General features: G+C 40.2%; 1 protein-coding gene across 1 annotated transcript in view; it reads left to right on the top strand.

Moving 5' to 3' along the window:
- Positions 1–9,404, top strand: part of WDHD1 (WD repeat and HMG-box DNA binding protein 1) — a 30,384-nt gene extending 20,980 nt beyond the window's left edge. The window contains exons 18-25 of the mRNA XM_081315397.1: positions 666–910; positions 1,992–2,113; positions 2,656–2,697; positions 4,316–4,359; positions 4,459–4,617; positions 6,515–6,630; positions 6,742–6,877; positions 8,285–9,404. Coding sequence (XP_081171523.1) covers positions 666–910; positions 1,992–2,113; positions 2,656–2,697; positions 4,316–4,359; positions 4,459–4,617; positions 6,515–6,630; positions 6,742–6,877; positions 8,285–8,485 — 1,065 coding nt within the window. The 3' untranslated portion in view covers positions 8,486–9,404. The remainder of the gene's footprint in view (positions 1–665; positions 911–1,991; positions 2,114–2,655; positions 2,698–4,315; positions 4,360–4,458; positions 4,618–6,514; positions 6,631–6,741; positions 6,878–8,284) is intronic.
- The last annotated feature ends 8,146 nt before the right edge of the window (positions 9,405–17,550 follow it).

Genomic DNA, 17,550 nt, shown 5'->3' with positions numbered 1-17,550 from the left:
GTTAGGGTTCTTTGAATTTCTGTCTAGTAAAGAATGAAATGATTGTGATGTTAAAGAAACTAACTTGATGTTGAACATGATAACAGCAGCACGGCTACTGGTGGGACAATATTGGAAGAAGGATAGTTTGCCCACTATAGAAGAATGGGTGTTTAAAGTTTCGAATCTTGCAGAAATGTCTAAGATTTCTGCTTATTTGAAAGATCATTCACAGGAAAGATATATTTCAGTTTGGAGGAGATGGATAAATTATATTCAGAACAAATATGGGACTAAAAAGTTCCATTTGGCTTATGAGTGGATTTTAGTGGGATATTGTTATTGGTACGTTGTTTGTAGTTATGTTAAAGGGGAGTTAAAGCACATTATGAATTTGGTTAATTGTATATTATGCATAAATTTTTATTTAGAATATGATTATTGTAACTATAATCCTGTATTTAGCTCTGGGAAGTGGGGTGGGGAAGTGGGTGGGTTTGGGGTGGGAGGGATTTGGGGATATATTGTAAAATTTTGTTTTTGTAAAACTCTTTAATAAAAAAAAAGAATGAAATGAGAACTGAATGTTCTATTTTAGAGAACAAACATTTTTTATCCTTTTTCCCCCCCCCCAAATATTTCTCTGATAAATATTAAAACTTCCCCCCCCCCCTCTTTAAAAATAGTTATCTTGCACACTGGAACGTGAATTTCGCTGTATGGAGCTTGCTGAACTCATGACACAAAATGCCACGAGCTTAGCTATCAAATACGCCTCTCGCTCACGGAGGCTGATTCTTGCCCAGAAGCTCAGTGAACTTGCTGCGGAGAAGGTCTCAGAGCTGGCATCTGCTGAAGAGTATGCTGAGCAAGAAGAGGAAGAAGAAGAGAAGCAGCCGTCGGCGGATTTTAGAAACCACCTGAATGCTGGGTAAAAATGAACTCTGAAAGCGACACAACACATAGCAAACTTTTATACTTTTGTTTGTGTTTGAACCTAGGCAGGTGCTCTCTAAATCATTGTGAGGAAAATGCTCCAATTATCCCATTTTCTTGCTGCAGGACAGAGTCAGATTGACAGTGTGCAAAGGCTCTTAATTACAGGTAGTCCTCGACTTACAACCATTCATTTAGCGACTGTTTGTAGTTACAACAGTGTTACAACTGGTTCTTGCACTTACTTAGCATCCCCATGGTCATGTGATCAAAATTTGGGCGCTTGGCAACGGGCCTGTATTTACATTTGCTGCATCCCAGGGTTACACAATCGCCATTTGAAACCTTCCCAGCGAACTTCCAAGAAGCAAAATCAGTGAGGGAAGCCAGATTTGCTTAACAGCTGCCTGATTCACTTAGCAATTGCAGCGGTTTTCTTAACAACCGTGCCAAGAAAGGTGATAAAATTGGGTGCAACTCTCAGCATCCACCTGGCTTAGCAACAGAAAATCTCATCCCAACTGTCATAAGTCGAGAACCACCTGTATAATATCAGAAGCCCAAGGCCTGGATTCAGTAGCATACTTTCAACCCAAGAAAATGCCCTAGTAATGCAACTGAGCTGGTGATGGGATGGGAAAAATCAACAATCCAACCCTTTTAAAGGGCTCCAGGTAAATGGAAAGAGGAAACTTTGTAAGCGGAATGGAAGAAAGGGACGGATGCGGTTAACAAAGGAGAAAGGCTTTGGACAAACCCAGCGGTGGCTATTGCCACTGAAGGGGGGGGGAGTACAGTAGCCTGTAATGAAGTGAATCTTCTGGGCAGTAGTACAGATGATCACATTTTCTGTTTTCAGAAAAGTGACAAAAGTACTATTAATTTAACGGAAATGACTGTTTTTATCAGAACATTCCACGAGGACCAGGATAGCCTGTATAATGGAAACGAAAGGAGTTGTTTTATCATTCTTGTTAAACCTGGCTTTTCTTGTAGGGGATGCAGGGCAGCTGCCCTTTTCTTAATATTTAAGCAAAGGAATAGAAGCCATTGGATGACTTGGTTTCTCTATGCAGGTACAGCAATAGTCCCACAGAATGGAGTCATGCTCAAGAAAGAAACATTCAACGCCAGCAAAACATGGAGTCCTATGAAGAGGATGAGGAGAAAGTGAATACCGCTAATGAGGCAAAATCCAGTAAGCTGAGCAAGCATCCCTGGCTACGTGGTTATAAATTCAGACTCTGAAGGCTGGGTAGTCTTTTCAGAAAAGGATCACTCCATGGAACAGAGATGGGCAATTTGTGAGGAGCTCCTCAGGCTTCCAACCTCAAGGAGGTCCCCACAGGAGATCCTCTAGTGGTACAGTGATGACATCGGAAGAGCACAGTGAAACATTTTATGACTAGCTATGGGGAGAGGGTAAGCGCCTGGATGGAAGGCTGAAGCAGTAAATGCAGACATGAAAAATGCCCAGTTAGATCTGGATACTGATCACACAGGATGGCCCTGGTTGATCGAAAAAGCTGATCTTGCACCTGCAGGGGGAAAAATGCTAGGAAGAGGGGGGGGGAGGTAAGAGTGGGTGTGAGAAGTTCAAAAGTGCTTAGTTCGCGTTTAACCCTATGGTACATCCTTTCTGTATCAATATTTATCACATATGGTCATACTAAAACTGGGAAATGTTTTAAGTATTTCCATTGGAATATTAATGTTTCCTCCACTTCAATTCTTCTGAAGGCTCTCCCACGCTGCATGGAAATGCATCTACTTCGAAGTCTGGTGAGTCAAACCGAATTTATTTTAGGCAAAGAAAACCCCTTAATTGTTAAACATTTTGTCCAAATATTAGATTTCAGCTAGGCAACCGTACTCCCACACAATTTGTTAAATGCTTCTCGTGAACAACTTATAAGCTGATGGAAATAAATTGGAAACCTTTATACATCATTCAATTTTTTTTTTTCTTCAGTACTTCCTCCATTGATATCTTGATGCCTGATTAATAGAAAGCTCTTACTTCCAATGTTGCTGCTGTATAGTTTACCACTGGACTGTGATGCATCAGTTCAGTTTCACAAATCAAGGGCTGCACTCTTCAGGGACTTTTTATTCAGAACAGTGTCACGCAAAAGAATACTAGTTTGGTGGCTTTTAGCATAAATCTTGAGCCCCTCATTGGGACCAAGCTTCTCCTTGCAACATTGCAATAGGGTTATGTAAATTTCTGAGAGACCATAGTATTTAGTGATACAAAAAGTAAAGAAAATTGTACAAATATTGCAAATCAGCAGATGCATAAAAAGGGAAAAAATCAGAAACTTAATAGTTCTTTGTAAAAAAAAGTTTTGGGTTCATTTTTTCCCCTTTTATTGTGTGTTGTGGGTATCATATTCGCGCTCTCTGTCTCTGTCTCTCTCTCTGTGTCTCTGTGTCTCTCTCTCTCTCTCTCTCTCTCTCTCTCTCACACACACACACACACACACACACACACACACACACATAACAGGACAACAGAGACTTTGGTATTAAGTAATTTAGGTTAAGACCAAAACTTTTATAGTAATCCTCAACTTACGACCACAATTGACCCAACATTCCCATTGCAAAGCAAGGCAGTTATTAAGTGAATTGCACCTTATTTTACTGCCTCTTTTGCCACAGTTGTTGAGTAAATCACTACAGTTGTGGTCGTTAAGTGAATCTGGCTTTTCCCACTGCTTGTTAGAAGCCAGCTGGGAAGTGGTTGCAAGTGGGGTGATCACATGACACTGGGACAGTGCAACTGTCAAGTACATGCCGGTTGCAAAGCACTCAAATTTTTATCCTGTGACCATGGGGATGGTGCAATAGTTGTAGATGTGAAAAACGATCATAAGTCATTTTCTTCAGTGCCATAACGTTGAATGAATGATTATAAATCGAGCACTACCTACTGTATAACAAATACCTTAATGCAAGGCACGGTGTGTTCATTTTTATTTTTTATTTTCCAATATTGTATTTAAATGAAAAAGCCAAATGATTTTAATGCTCATAACATCGATATCTTAAATTCTAGTTTATATTTATAATATATCTACTTTTTCACTTTAGTTTCCAGTTTTCAAGTTATCTGCATTCAAAAAGTAGCACTTTGATTAGATGGGAATCCTGGGAAGGACTTGAGCACCACAGTCTGCTGGAGAAGCAGCAGTTGTGAAGGCAGACAGAAGAATAGATGCTAGATTTTATCTGGAAATATCTTTTCTGAAGCTGAAATTGTCTGAATGCTAAATTAACATCCAGAGACAAGTTTCTGTTCATGTCTTAAAGATACACATGCAGAGTGTTGTAAAGATTTGCACTGATATTCTTCTTTCCTTGCATTCCCCCTCCCCCTTTTTTTGGTTAATAAAAGCTGTCCTCGCATCTAGCAACTCAATACGAGTAAATCCTTTTAAGGTGAGAACTGATGATTTTAATTTACCTTACTTTTAAGTAAGATATTTTTGAGGTGCTGTAGGGGGGGAAATTGAGTTCTTAAATCTCTTGCTCCTGTAGGTATCCAGTAGCCAAAAAGATGCATTTATTCACTCACCCAATATTCTGGATAACCTGACTAGGCTGCCTAAGAAAAATCCCACGATGAATGGTCAAGGCGTTCCAAACAAGAAGAGTCCAATTATCAAACCGTTGATTCCCAAGCCCAAGTCAAAGCAGGTGATGTACTGGGCCTTTATCATGTTTTGTGGAAACAGAGCTTGGCAAAGTTATTGTTCTTGGGTGTAGTAAGTCTTGGGAATGTAATGGAAGCAGAAGGACTATCCAAAGACTGATTGGCAGGAAAAAAGATTGGAAAGGGTGGGGCAGGATACTGGTATCAAATGGACTTCTCTTTTTTTCCTAACAAGTTTGAAAATGGCTGGTAGTAAGTAGTAAAAGGAAATTTCCACTTGATGGCCACTTAGGAAATGTTTACAAGATGGTCCAGATGGGGGTTTATTTCCTTCTTTCCCTGTCTTGCAGTGGCTGAATAAGAAAGGTAGGCAATAAGGTGAAATAGACAATTTGTATATTTACACTTGGAAGTGGCCCAGACATGATGTTTAATAATTTTAACTTTGTTTAGAGCACATAAAAGAACATTAGCATTGTACCGCATATTACATACTTGGATTACTCTAAGTATATACAAGTACTCTTAATAGCGTATACAAAAGTAAGGTTTTGCATTTAGGCAAGAAAAAACAAATGCACAGGTATAATATAGGTGGTACCTCGCTCAATAGTAGCAACTGTGAGAGTGATCTTGGAGTCCTAGTGGATAATCACTTAAATATGAGCCAGCAGTGTGCTGCAGAAGCCAAAAAAGCCAACGCAGTGCTAGGCTGCATTAACAGAGGGATAGAATCAAGATCACGTGAAGTGTTAATACCACTTTACAATGTCTTGGTAAGGACACACTTGGAATACTGTATTCAGTTTTGGTCACCACGATGTAAAAAAGATATTGAGACTCTAGAAAGAGTACAGAGAAGAGCAACAGAGATGATTAGGGAACTGGAGGCTAAAACTTACAAGGAACGGTTGTTGGAATTGGGTATATCTAGTCTAATGAAGAGAAGGACGGGGTGGGACATGATAGCAGTGTTCCAATATCTCAGGGGCTGCCACAAAGAAGAGGGAGTCAAGCTATTCTCCAAAGCACCTGAAAGCAGGACAAGAAGCAACAGATGGAAACTAGTCAAGGAGAGAAGCAACCTAGAACTAAGGAGAAATTTTCTGACAGCTAGAACAATTAACCAGTGGAACAACCTGCCTCCAGAAGCTGAGAATGCTCCAACGTACTGTTTATATTTACTAGAGCCAGTCTGGCAGGAGGTTGCACTAGAAGATGCGCACACGCACACACACACACACGCCTTTCAATTACTGCTTATATACTGTTTATATTTACTAGAGCCAGTCTGGCATAATGGTTAAAACACCAGGCTAGAAAGTGAGAGACTGAATTCTAGTCCCACCTTAGTTGTGAAAGCCAACTGGGTGAGTTTGGGCCAGTCATTCTCTGTCAGCCCAATCCACCTCACAGGGTTGTTGTGGGGAACAATAGGAAGAGAGAGATGTGTTGAATATGTTTGCCACCTTGAGTTATATGTAAAAATAACAGGTGGGATTTAAGCGAACAAAACTACACTTCTCATCTGAAAGCTATTGAGAAATAAACTTTTATGGTTTTTTTTTCTAGTCAGAGGCTGCACTCTAAATAGTCAGCAATCAAGAAAGTGGGTGGACCCAGAGCAAAAATTACATTTGCTTTATTTTAAATTAAATTGGAATACAGTTAACATGCTTACTTTCCATTTAAATCATAGTTTGCTGCACTGCCTAAATCCTTACGTAATTTTTTATCTCATTATCTTCTTCCCTTGTAATTAATATTACTGCTTCCAGAACTATTGAGTAAATAATTACTGCAAAAATATTTTCCCTTAGAAGATAAGTGGATGCTTACCAAAATTAGAGGTTCTTGCTCTGAGAAACTTAAGAGTGTGAAATGCAATATATACAGAAACCGTTTACGATGAATTACTGAAATACATATTTTATTGCTCAGTCTGCAGCAACTGCCTTTTTCCAACCCCGAGCACTTACTACTGAAAAGAAAGCCAGAGAAGAGAGAGAGGACAAAAATGAACTTCAAAGTGTGACTGAGAACAAAGACAATAAAAGGTCAGTGTGCCAAAAAGTCTTACACTGCTATTGTGAGGCGACTGACTTCTGGGAATAAAAATGTTCACAGGTAGCATAAAGGTTTTATTTCAAAATCTTTTTTTTTTTTAGGCCAAAGACTGGATTCCAGATATGGCTAGAAGAGAACAGAAGCAGTATTTTATCAGATAACCCTCATTTTGAAGAAACAGAAATAATAAAAGAAGGCATGGTGCGATACAGAACTCTCTCTGCTGAGGAAAGGATGGTAATGGGATCTTCTTCTGGAGGATTATGCCTTTGTTTACTATGTAGAAATGCACAAGCGGCCCTCAACTTACAACCATTCGTTTAACAACTGTTCAAAGTCACAACGCCACTGGAAGAAGTGACTTATAACTGCACCTCACACTTAGCAACTGTTGCAGCGTCCCCACAGATGCCTGTTCAGAATTTGGGTGCTTGGCAACTCGTGTGTATTTATGACAGCTGCAGCAGCCCTGAGCCTCAGGGTTGCTCTTTGTGCCTTTCCCAGCCAGCCTCCTACGAGCAAAGCCAGCGAGGAAAACAGATTCATTTAATGACTGCGTGCTTCCCTTGACCACTGCAATGATTTGCTTAACAGTTGTGGCAAAAAGGGTCATAAAATCAGGCATGACTTACTAATTGCCTTGCTTAGCAATAGAAATTCTGGTTGTAAGTTGAGGACTGCATTAATTCCTTTTTTCACTTTTCCTGAAGACGCACTATTTTACAAATAAAAAGCAGGAAGTAGTCTTTTTTTTTTTGGCAGAGATATGTGAGGAGTTCCTCCCCTGGATGCATGCTTGACTAATAACCCATTTTGTACCTTGCCTCTTCTCCGGGAAGTTTTTTCCTCTTGCCCATTGCAACACTGCAATGATCCTATGTAGTAATTCAGCAAAGAGAGTGATTGGCCAAAAAAAATATTCATTGAGATTTATGGCTGAATGAAGATTGAACATGATTATCTCTAATACTACTTCGGTACCAACCTTGGAACCACACTCAGCTGAAGTACCTGGAACATGATGCTGTGAAAGTGTGCAGGGCCATTTCATGCCATTACTTTAGCGCCAGGTCATTCAGCCACTTGGGCCTTATTCTTTCTATACCTGATTTCTAGGAAATTAAGAATAACTTTGTCACCTTTCTAAAGATTCAAAATTGACAAATTCCAGTATGGTTCCATTGCTAATTTCTTCAAAATTATTATTTGTTGTTCAGTTACTAAGTCATGTCTGACTCTGTGATCCTATGGACCATAGCATGCCAATCTGTCTTATCTTCCACTAGCCTTTTGATACTGTCCATGGGGCTTTCTTGGCAAGGATACTGGAATAGGTTGCCATTTCCTTCTCCAGTGGACCACATTTTGTCAGACATCTCCACTATGACTTGTCTATCTTGGGTGGGTGGCCCCGCACGGCTTACGGCTTAGCTTATAGCTTCTTTGAGCTGCGCAAGCCTCTTCACCATGACAAGGCAGTGATCCATGAAGGGGCTTCAAAATTATAGTCTCTCACTCTCTCTCTCTCTCTCTCACACACACACACACACACAATATTAATATTTATGGGAAAGTCACATTAATGATAATTTAGTAGCGATTGTAGAAGTCTTATTGTTTTGTTTTTGTTTCCATTAATGTAAGGCGTGGACTGAGAAAGCCAAAGGAAGAGAAACCAGTGATCCATCTGAAGGTAAAAAGCGAAAGCGCCCAGAGGATGTTAACAATAAAGAGCAAGAAAGCCAAGAACAAAATTCAAAGGATGTGGGCTCTGCTAAAAAATCCAAATCATTTAATCAGTCTACCTTCGCAAAACTGTCAGCATTTGCATATAAGCGGAGCTAAACAAATATTTTACTTGTCAACATTAGCCTGTAGTATTAAAACATTTCCAACAGATGGATAAAGACTGTTCCCTTAAGGAAATGTGCTTCTGTTTTGAACATTCAAGAAAAGGAAGTTTGTGGAAACATGGCAATGGAGATATGCCACTGATTTAGGAGTGGAGGTTCAGCATACTCTGGAGCAAGGTGACATGTTCTGAAACTCTGAAATATTCTGTTCCTGTGCAAGTACATCCTTGATGGCTGTATAGCTTAGCTACATTGTGTAGGATAGTTAGTAACCTAATTTGCCTTTATATGTCTCAAGGTGTTACCATTGTAACCATAGGATGGGTTCCAACTGATGTACGTTTGTGACCTAAAGCCAGGTATTCATTCTCTAAATTGCTCCTTTGGGTAGCGCATGCAAATAGTGCTTTATAGGACACTAAAGCAGGATGGAGCAAGGAGAGGAGGAAATATGTGACTCAGGAGAGGAACTCTGCTACCTTGACACCAAGTTGTGATTTCCAGGTTGTTTTCTCCATTCCCTCCATACCCAGCATATAACAAGGATTGTTAATTTTTGTGCCTCATTGTCAGCTGAACTTTATATTGGAGCCAGCTCATTATACCCTTGCCATTCAAGTTAAACCCTCCAATGGTTTATGTCATTCAACTTCCATTCTAGAAAAATCCATAAAGAACGTGTTTTAGTTACCTGGGTTCAGACTCTGCCAGACTGACATCTGCTATATAATTCATATTTCACTCCCAGGCAGCATTGTATTCTGGAAGCTAAATCAAAGCCCAGTTTGGGGAAAGATCCTACTCCCTGGGCATTGAAGGCATTTAGTTCTGTGTAGTCAACAGAAAAAACCCAGGCTCAGACTGTTATGCCATTGTTCTCCAGATCTTACAATGCTTTATTTTTATGTTAACTGCTGTTTTAAATAAAGCAAGATTGTTTTTTATTTTGAATGTTGAACACTTCGTTTCCATTTTCAACATCTTACACAGGTAATCCTCACATAGTGACTAGAATTGAGACAGGCAACTCCATTGCTAAGTGTTGTGGTTACTGGGGAGAAAATCATTTTCTAATAAGTGCAAAGGTTGCTATGGACTTACAATATTACTTTCCGTGTGGTTGTTAGGTAGGTCAGCACAGTCATTAAGAGAAACATCACATGATAAGTTATGATTTTACTTCTATATTCACTAGCTCTGCTTGTCACAAGCCAGTTGGGAAGAGCAAAAATGGCAGTCGTGTGACACTGGGACACTGCCGGTTGTAAATGTGCCAGTTGTGAAGTGCCCCAATGGCAACCATGCGACAGGGACACAGAGTCATAAATGTGAGGGATTGGTCGCAATTGTTTTCCTACTGTTCCAACTTCAATGGTCATTAAACAAGTTGGTAAACAAGGGCTACCTGTATTGCAACTGCTCCAGAGAATAAGAAGTTAGTTTATATAATTTATTTATTTTTCCTACATTGCTAGAAGTATGTGTACCTTAGTCATTTCTGAGGTCAGGAACAAGATACAGTAGTAATTTTTCCCCAGAATAATTGACACTGAAAAATTGCTTAGGTGGTATCTTTTCACACCAAGAAAACAGTTGCAAAAACTTTGAAATCCCCAAATTCCTCCAAAGCCTTTTAAATCAGTCATATATTTGTCTTTACTTCTAGCTACCTGAGAAGGCTGAGAATACATGGAGAATGCCAGGAGCCAATCAGTGTTCTCTCCACCTGACCCACAGGATAGTATAAAAATACAGTTCAGTGAGTGGGCTGAGGCAAGATTACAGTTCACTGCTTATACTATACATAGCAACCCCTTATGCAAGGCAAGTTCAAAAAAAACAAATATGAATAGGTATAGAAACTGGCTAGAAGGATTAACATGGGATTTAATGACAAGATTCTGAGCATCCCAGAGTTACTTAAGATTTGGGCCATATGAATTGTCAAATGAATAAGATTGTTTGTGAAATCTACAAGTTCAAGCAACGGAAGGCAGACTGAAGCAAGTGTTTTATCAATTGGGAAACAGTCTGTCACCAAGCCTGTAGAGCATCCATTTTGCAATCTCAGCTATGCTAGAACTGATTGGGAACAACAAAAGATGGGCTGCACAGGGTGGAATACATAGGAATTCAGCAGTCCGTGTGCTGGATGAGTGAAAATGTCAAGTGATTGTGCTGCGATGCTCTCAAATCAATAGTTCCATGTGAACCACAATTATGGCCCAGGGTTTTTGTTTTCTTGTTTTATTCTTGTTTTATTTATTGGTTAGATGGTTGTTCTAAAATGCCTAGAGTTGATTAAGATCATATAAATCTTTTAAATAAATAAAGCTAAATGGGAAGCCTCAAATTTAACAAATATAAATACAGAGCAAATAGCCTGCAGTAAAAGAGTTCAGCAACATACGTATCTTCCTGTATTAGAAAAGCATTTTTAGATTTTTCAAGCAGGACTGGAAAGATTCCCTTAAAGTATTAAGACACCAACAGCTAAGCCACAATGGAGTACATGTATTAATCAGTGCTTCAACTCAACAGAAGGCAGTTTTTGACTGATGCCCGAATCACAATAAATACAGTTTTATCCTTTTAAGAAGCAGTTTGTGAATATTCCGTTTATTATTATTATTTTGCATCATTAAAACAGGAGATGCATATCTGGGCAAATGAACAATGAGTAGTAAACACGTAAAAAGATTTATTATTAGATTATCCTGCCTTTATTACTTTATAAGTAACTCAAGGCAGTGAATATACATAATACTCCTTCCTCTTCTTTTTTCCCCCTAACAACTCTTGTTGGGTGGGTTTGGCTGAGAGAGCAACTGGCCCAAATTCACCCAGTCAGCTTTTATGCGTAAGGCAGGACTAGAACTCACAGTTTCCTGGTGATTGGCCCAATGTCACCCAGCCAGCTTTCGTGCCTAAGTAGGAACTAGAATTGACAATCTGCTGGTTTCTAGGCCAACATCTTAACCACTACACCATGCTGGTATAGGACATTAGCATAGGTAAGTGAATTGTGGCAAGTTCTTAAAGACATGGGAGTACCAGACCATCTTATTTGTCTCTTGAGAAACCTATATGCAGGTCAAGAAGCAACAGTGAGAACTGGACACAAAACCACTAATTGGTTCAAAATTGGGAAAGGAGTCTGGCAAGGCTGTATACTGTCACCCTGCCTATTTAACTTATATGCAGAGCACATCATGAGAAAGGCAGGGCTAGATGAATCAAAAGTTGGAATTAAGATTGCCAGGAGAAATATCAACAACCTAAGATATGCAGATGATACCACTCTAATGGCAGAAAGTGAAGAAGGAACTAAAGAGCCTCTTGTTGCAAGTGAAGAAGGAGAGTGCAAAAGTTGGGTTGAACCTTAACATTAAGAAAACCAAGATCATGGCATCTGGCCCTCTCAGTTCCTGGCAAATAAATGGGGAAGAAATGGAGGTAGTGACAGATTTTATTTTCCTGGGCTCCAACATCACTGCACATGGGGACTGTAGCCAAGAAATTAAAAGACGCTTGCTCCTGGGGAGGAAAGCCATGGCAAATCTAGACAGCACACTAAAAAGCAGAGACATCACCCTGTCAACAAAAATGCATATAGTCAAGGCTATGGTCTTCCCAGTTGCAATGTATGGCTGTGAAAGTTGGACCATAAGAAAGGCTGAGCGCCAAAGAATTGAGGCCTTTGAGCTATGGTGCTGGAGAGGACTCCTGCGAGTCCCTTGGACTGCAAGGCGATCAAACCGGTCAGTCCTAGAGGAGATCAACCCTGACTGCTCTTTAGAAGGCCAGATCCTGAAGCTAAAACTCAAATACTTTGGCCACCTAATGAGAAGGAAGGACTCACTGGAGAAGAGCCTAATGCTGGGAAAGATTGAGGGCAAGAGAAGAAGGGGACGGCAGAGAATGAGGTGGCTGGATGGAGTCACTGAAGCAGTAGGCGTGAGCTTAAAGGGACTCCAGAAGATGGTAGAGGACAGGAAGGCCTGGAGGAACGTTGTCCATGGGGTTGCAATGGGTCGGACACGACTGCAGCTAACAACAACGTGGGTAATTAAGAATATGGATTCTGCCTGAGCCTTAATTGGTAGTACTGCCAATCTAGATGGGCTTTAAAGGTACAATGGAAATCAACACCTCTTTTTCTTCCTGGGTTAGCACCTCAGTCTAGTATTTATGAATAGTGAAAGGCTCCAATCTTGTGGAACATCATTTTCACCTAATAGATAACATTTAACAGCAATTTTTGCTGGACTGAAGAAATCCAGGCATTTGTTATAAACTGTATTGAAGTATAAATCACTTCATCAATATCAAAACAATATAAACAAATAAGGAAATGCATGAACACAGCTACTTTGATCCATAAATTGAAAAGCAGGCCTTTCTTTTTCTTTCTTTTCTTTTCTCTTTATTCAGAGGAATTTTGAGAAGATGGTTGTTTTTAAAAAGCAGGAGTCCTTTGACAGTTTAGCGAAACTGACTACGCTCTATGTGAGACATATTCAGTTTAAATTTCACCTGTACTGTAAATGGCTTGCTTAAGGCCTGCTGCAAATTCTCAATATAAAATATCTCACCTTACGTGGTAATATAAAGGTTTCTGGAATGATTGCGGATGAATACTTCTTGTTAAAGCGATATACAAGTATAAACATTCTTTGTAGCCAACTGAAATATCCAGTTGGGAGTGGAATTCTGGTCTTAATTAAAATTATATCAATCAATATTCATGATGCTATTTTTTTGCATCTGTTAGTATACAAGCATTATTTTTCCAGATGAATCCAAGGAGCAGGATGTTCCATAGGACAGGGGCTACCACAGAAAAGGCACCCTTCCTAGGTCCTATAAGATGACAGCATTTATGGGAAAGGACGTAATATCTGTCAGGGATACTTTAATTTGGATTTGGTTATTGGTGTTCTATTTTTAAACCTGCCTGTGTTTGACAAATAGATAATAGTCACTCAACAGTCCTCTGAATAGCATTTGATCATCAAGAATTTTCTTTCCTTGAAGCAATGAGATAGACTGGACCTAGAAACAAAAGTATTTAACATTAGATAATGACCTTTGCTTTGGGTAAACATTATAGAAGAAATCTGGCCATAGAGAAAGGTATTATTGACCAATGCTGGCTGAGAATGCTAGAAGCGGGTTTGGCACTTACGGTTCCTGAAATGAGGAGGGCAGGACACCAGAGAGAGGGAAACTTCAGAATAAAGCAAAGCCCAATGTTTGGAGAAGTTCAATATTTGGGGACTGCAGCATTCTTTTTATTGATTAAACAAGGTTCAGTAATATTTGACCTTAAAGGAGCCACTACTCAAAACCCAAGGTGAAAAATATGTTACATCACAACATGCCGAGTTTCCCAGAGGTGACTAAAGAAATGTAAATGCAGTCAAACTCATCATTTGAACTGACCTAGTTAAAAGGAAAAGTGCAGTGTAGTTGTAGTTGTAGTACACCAGTTTGGTGTGGCGATTAAGGTGCTGGCCTAGAAACCAGGAGGCTGTGATTTCCAGAGGCATGAAAGTCTGCAGGGTGATTTGGGGCCAGTTCCTTTCCACTTCACAACCAGCACATGGGGACAATAGGAGAACAAAGAAGCGTTAAGTATGTTTGCTGCCTTGACTTACTTACAATATAAAACAATAAAGGTAGGGTAAGAGTCTAATAAACAAGCCAATTAAATTGGTTATTCCCAGGGGAAGGGCGTTCTCTGTGGGCACGCCGGCCCTATGGAACCAACTTCCCACGGAACTCAGGACTGCCCCCGACCTTTGCTCATTTCGCCGGGACTTGAAAACCTGGTTCTTCGAGCTGTTTGGCCCAGACAGGGGTTTTAACTAATTTAATTTAATTGGGTTTTAGTTTAACTTCAGCAACTGTAATTTAATCATAGTTTTTAACTGCTTTTAATTTTTGTATACTATGTATTTTAATTCTCCCTGTAAACCGCCCTGAGTCCTACGGGAATAGGGCGGTATATAAATTTAAATAATAAATAATAAATAAATAAATTTGTAGGATATCAAAATTTTTAGCAAACACATGTCTCAGTAAATGACCTGGGAATAATAAACACTGCAGCTTCACTGAATTGGTCATTGGGGTAGTGATATTTGGGTAGAAGATGTACTAAGGGCCTCTACCGAATGTTTATTTCTAAATTTGTACCTACTATGCTACTAAAACCTCACTGTGGCTACAGAAAATACAGTTATAAAAACCAAGAAAGCAACTGAGAGAAATCAATTTTGATTTGGGGAAGATCGAAATAAAAAGGGTAAAAGTAATCAAACACCTTTTAACTTCTAAGATCAGGCTGGATTTTGCTACTGTAATGTTATCACTAATAAGAATCATGGGTGAGGACAATATTATTTCTATAACAGTTCCTGCTGTAGAACATTCTTTCTCTGCATTGTCAGGAAAGGCCAGAATGTGCTTACTTTTAAAAATGAGTAATTAGAATCCTACCTATACTTCTCAGAGGAAAACTAGTTGAAGAGAGCGTCCTCTCGCACTGTATTGTGGTTTGGTATGCTGGCCTGACAGCCGCGGATAGGAAGATATTACAGAGGGTGGTGAGCACAGCACAAAACATCCTGGGCTGTCCCCTGACAACACTGGATGACATCGCCAGGGCTTGTTGCCTTGCAAGAGTGAGGAAAATTCTCAGGGACGACTCACACCCTGGTCGGTACCTCTTTACTTTCCTACCATCGGGTAGGAGATACAGGAGTATAGCCAGCCGTACCAACAGGCTGAAGAACAGCGTCTATCCATGGGCTGTCAGGCTCTTGAACGGAAAATAACTTTATGCATGATTGACTTGCGAGGCCAGTGGGTTGTGCAATTAGCTCACATGGTGTAACAAGATGGTGGGTTTGTTGTCACTGTGAGTTGTGGGGGGGGCACAAAGGGAGGCTCAGCCAATCTCAATGTATACATGCTGTACTTTGACAATAAAGGTTCATTCATTTATTCAATTCTGATTGCCTTTCCCACTATTGGGCAAGTGCTGGCAAAATTAGAAGCAAAGCACTAGAGAACAAACCAGTCTCTTACAGTAACAATGCCCAGGTGAAAACTACTTCTTCCACTGACAATCTGTCATGATAGGAAGGCAAGAAAAAGAAATATAAAATTTTACTTTGGGGACAGCTATATAGGCAGGGTTTGAATCCCAGAGTCTGAAGTAGTTGCTTTTCATCATGATAAAGTACTATACAGGCATGAAATCTGTCCCCATTGAAAATCCCTAATTTGCTTCTATTGCCTCCTATTTCTAGTCATTACCAGTCACTTGACCTTCTAGGTCAGACATGTCAAACTCAAGGCCTGGGGGCCGGATCCAGCCCACGAAGTGGTTTCATGTGGCCTGCAAAGCCATCCTGGAAACAGTGAGGGAACGGCCCCCACGGCCTTGGCCCTGGCCCAGAGACCCTCCTTCTGCTAGAGACCCTCAGATCTGTCCCACTCCTGCCCAGGTCCCCATAGGCACCCTTGATGCGAACGATGTAGAGCTGGCCACGCCCACCCAGTAGGCCATATGCACTCTGGCCACGCCGACCCAGTAGGCCACGCCCACCCTGGCCATACCCACCCGGCCCCCTGAGGGCAACCGCAATCATGATTGATTGGTTATGTGCCATCAAGTTGGTGTCAACTTACCACATAGATTTGTCCAGAAGCAATGTCATGGGGACATGAAAAAACAACAACACATTGCCAGGATATGTTTGGGTGCAATTGTGGAAAAGCCTTGAATAGTTCTAGAGAAGATACAAAAAGGGTCTATTAAAATTTGTGGGGGAAAAGATACTAAACACATAGAATAAATGGTCTTTTTTAATTTAAGAGATATCTTTAATAATTACAGGTGTATTGGAGGGCGAAATATAAAATAGTGTATAATTATTCTGGGAAAAATAATAAAATAGTAAGGAAAAAAATCACAATTTCTTGTGCACATATTTTGTTTTCACTTTGCACCACTAAAGATTACATGCAGAATTCTGTATGTAAAAGTTAATAGGCTAATAAATGAGCTGTATCTCCAAATTAGGTCTGCCCTCCGCTGCGTTCTACTTTGGAAAGAACTTAGAGCAATGAGGCAGTAGCTGAGGAAGTTTATTAGACCATCAGGAACAGTTCAACAGAAAACATTTACCAATACAAAATATTTCAGTAGACAGGCTATTCTGAGGAAAAATCAAGCAAAGATGAGCACAATATTAGGAGACAGTATAAGGACAGTCAACAGAAATGTATTTTAATTTAATTTAATTTAATTTAATTTATTAATATTTCTATACCAAATATTTTTAAACCAAACAGCCCTTGATGGTTTGGAGGGTAAACCAACATGGAGATCGGAGACCAGAAGGAAATAAGTGAGTTTGGGGGGATTTGATAGAAAATTAAAATTAATGAAAATAAGGCACATTTCAGCAATTTTGTGTCCCCCCTCCTCTCCAAATGTTTGTAACTTAGTTCAGAGGTCTCCAACATTCCTCGGTTGGCAGACCGGAGGGAAAGGGAGGGGGAAGCATTTTACACACACATGCGTACGCACACAAAATGGGACCACAAACACGCAACGCAAATGGGGCAGTGCTAGCGCCCGTGTGCCCCATTTTTGCAGCGTGGGTGCTAACACCGCCCTGTTTTCGCCACACAGTCCCCCATTTTCACCCCATGGTACCCCGTTTTTGCCTTGGCAGCGGCGCTAGCACAAGTGGGGATAAAGCTCACACACACATGTGCGTGCCCTGGCCAGCCTGTTTTGTGGCCTGCTGGCCAGCAGGCCATGGCCCGGTAGTGGGCCACAACCCACAGGCTGGGGACCCCTGACTTAGCTGATGTACACTAATGTCATAGCCATTATTTGTCTGTTGATTTGTTTTCTCACCATAAAGTTTTACTTTCCTAATCCTTAAATCCATACAGCTAATCCTTGACTTACAACAATTCATTTAGTGATCATTCAAAGTTACAACAGCACTGAAAAAAGTGGCTTGTGCCTGT

Source organism: Vipera berus (genome assembly GCF_964194415.1).
Source record: "Vipera berus genome assembly, chromosome: 1".
Lineage (NCBI taxonomy): Eukaryota > Metazoa > Chordata > Lepidosauria > Squamata > Viperidae > Vipera > Vipera berus.
The sequence above is the reverse complement of the archived record's forward strand: the minus strand, read 5'-3'. Positions and strand labels throughout refer to the sequence as shown.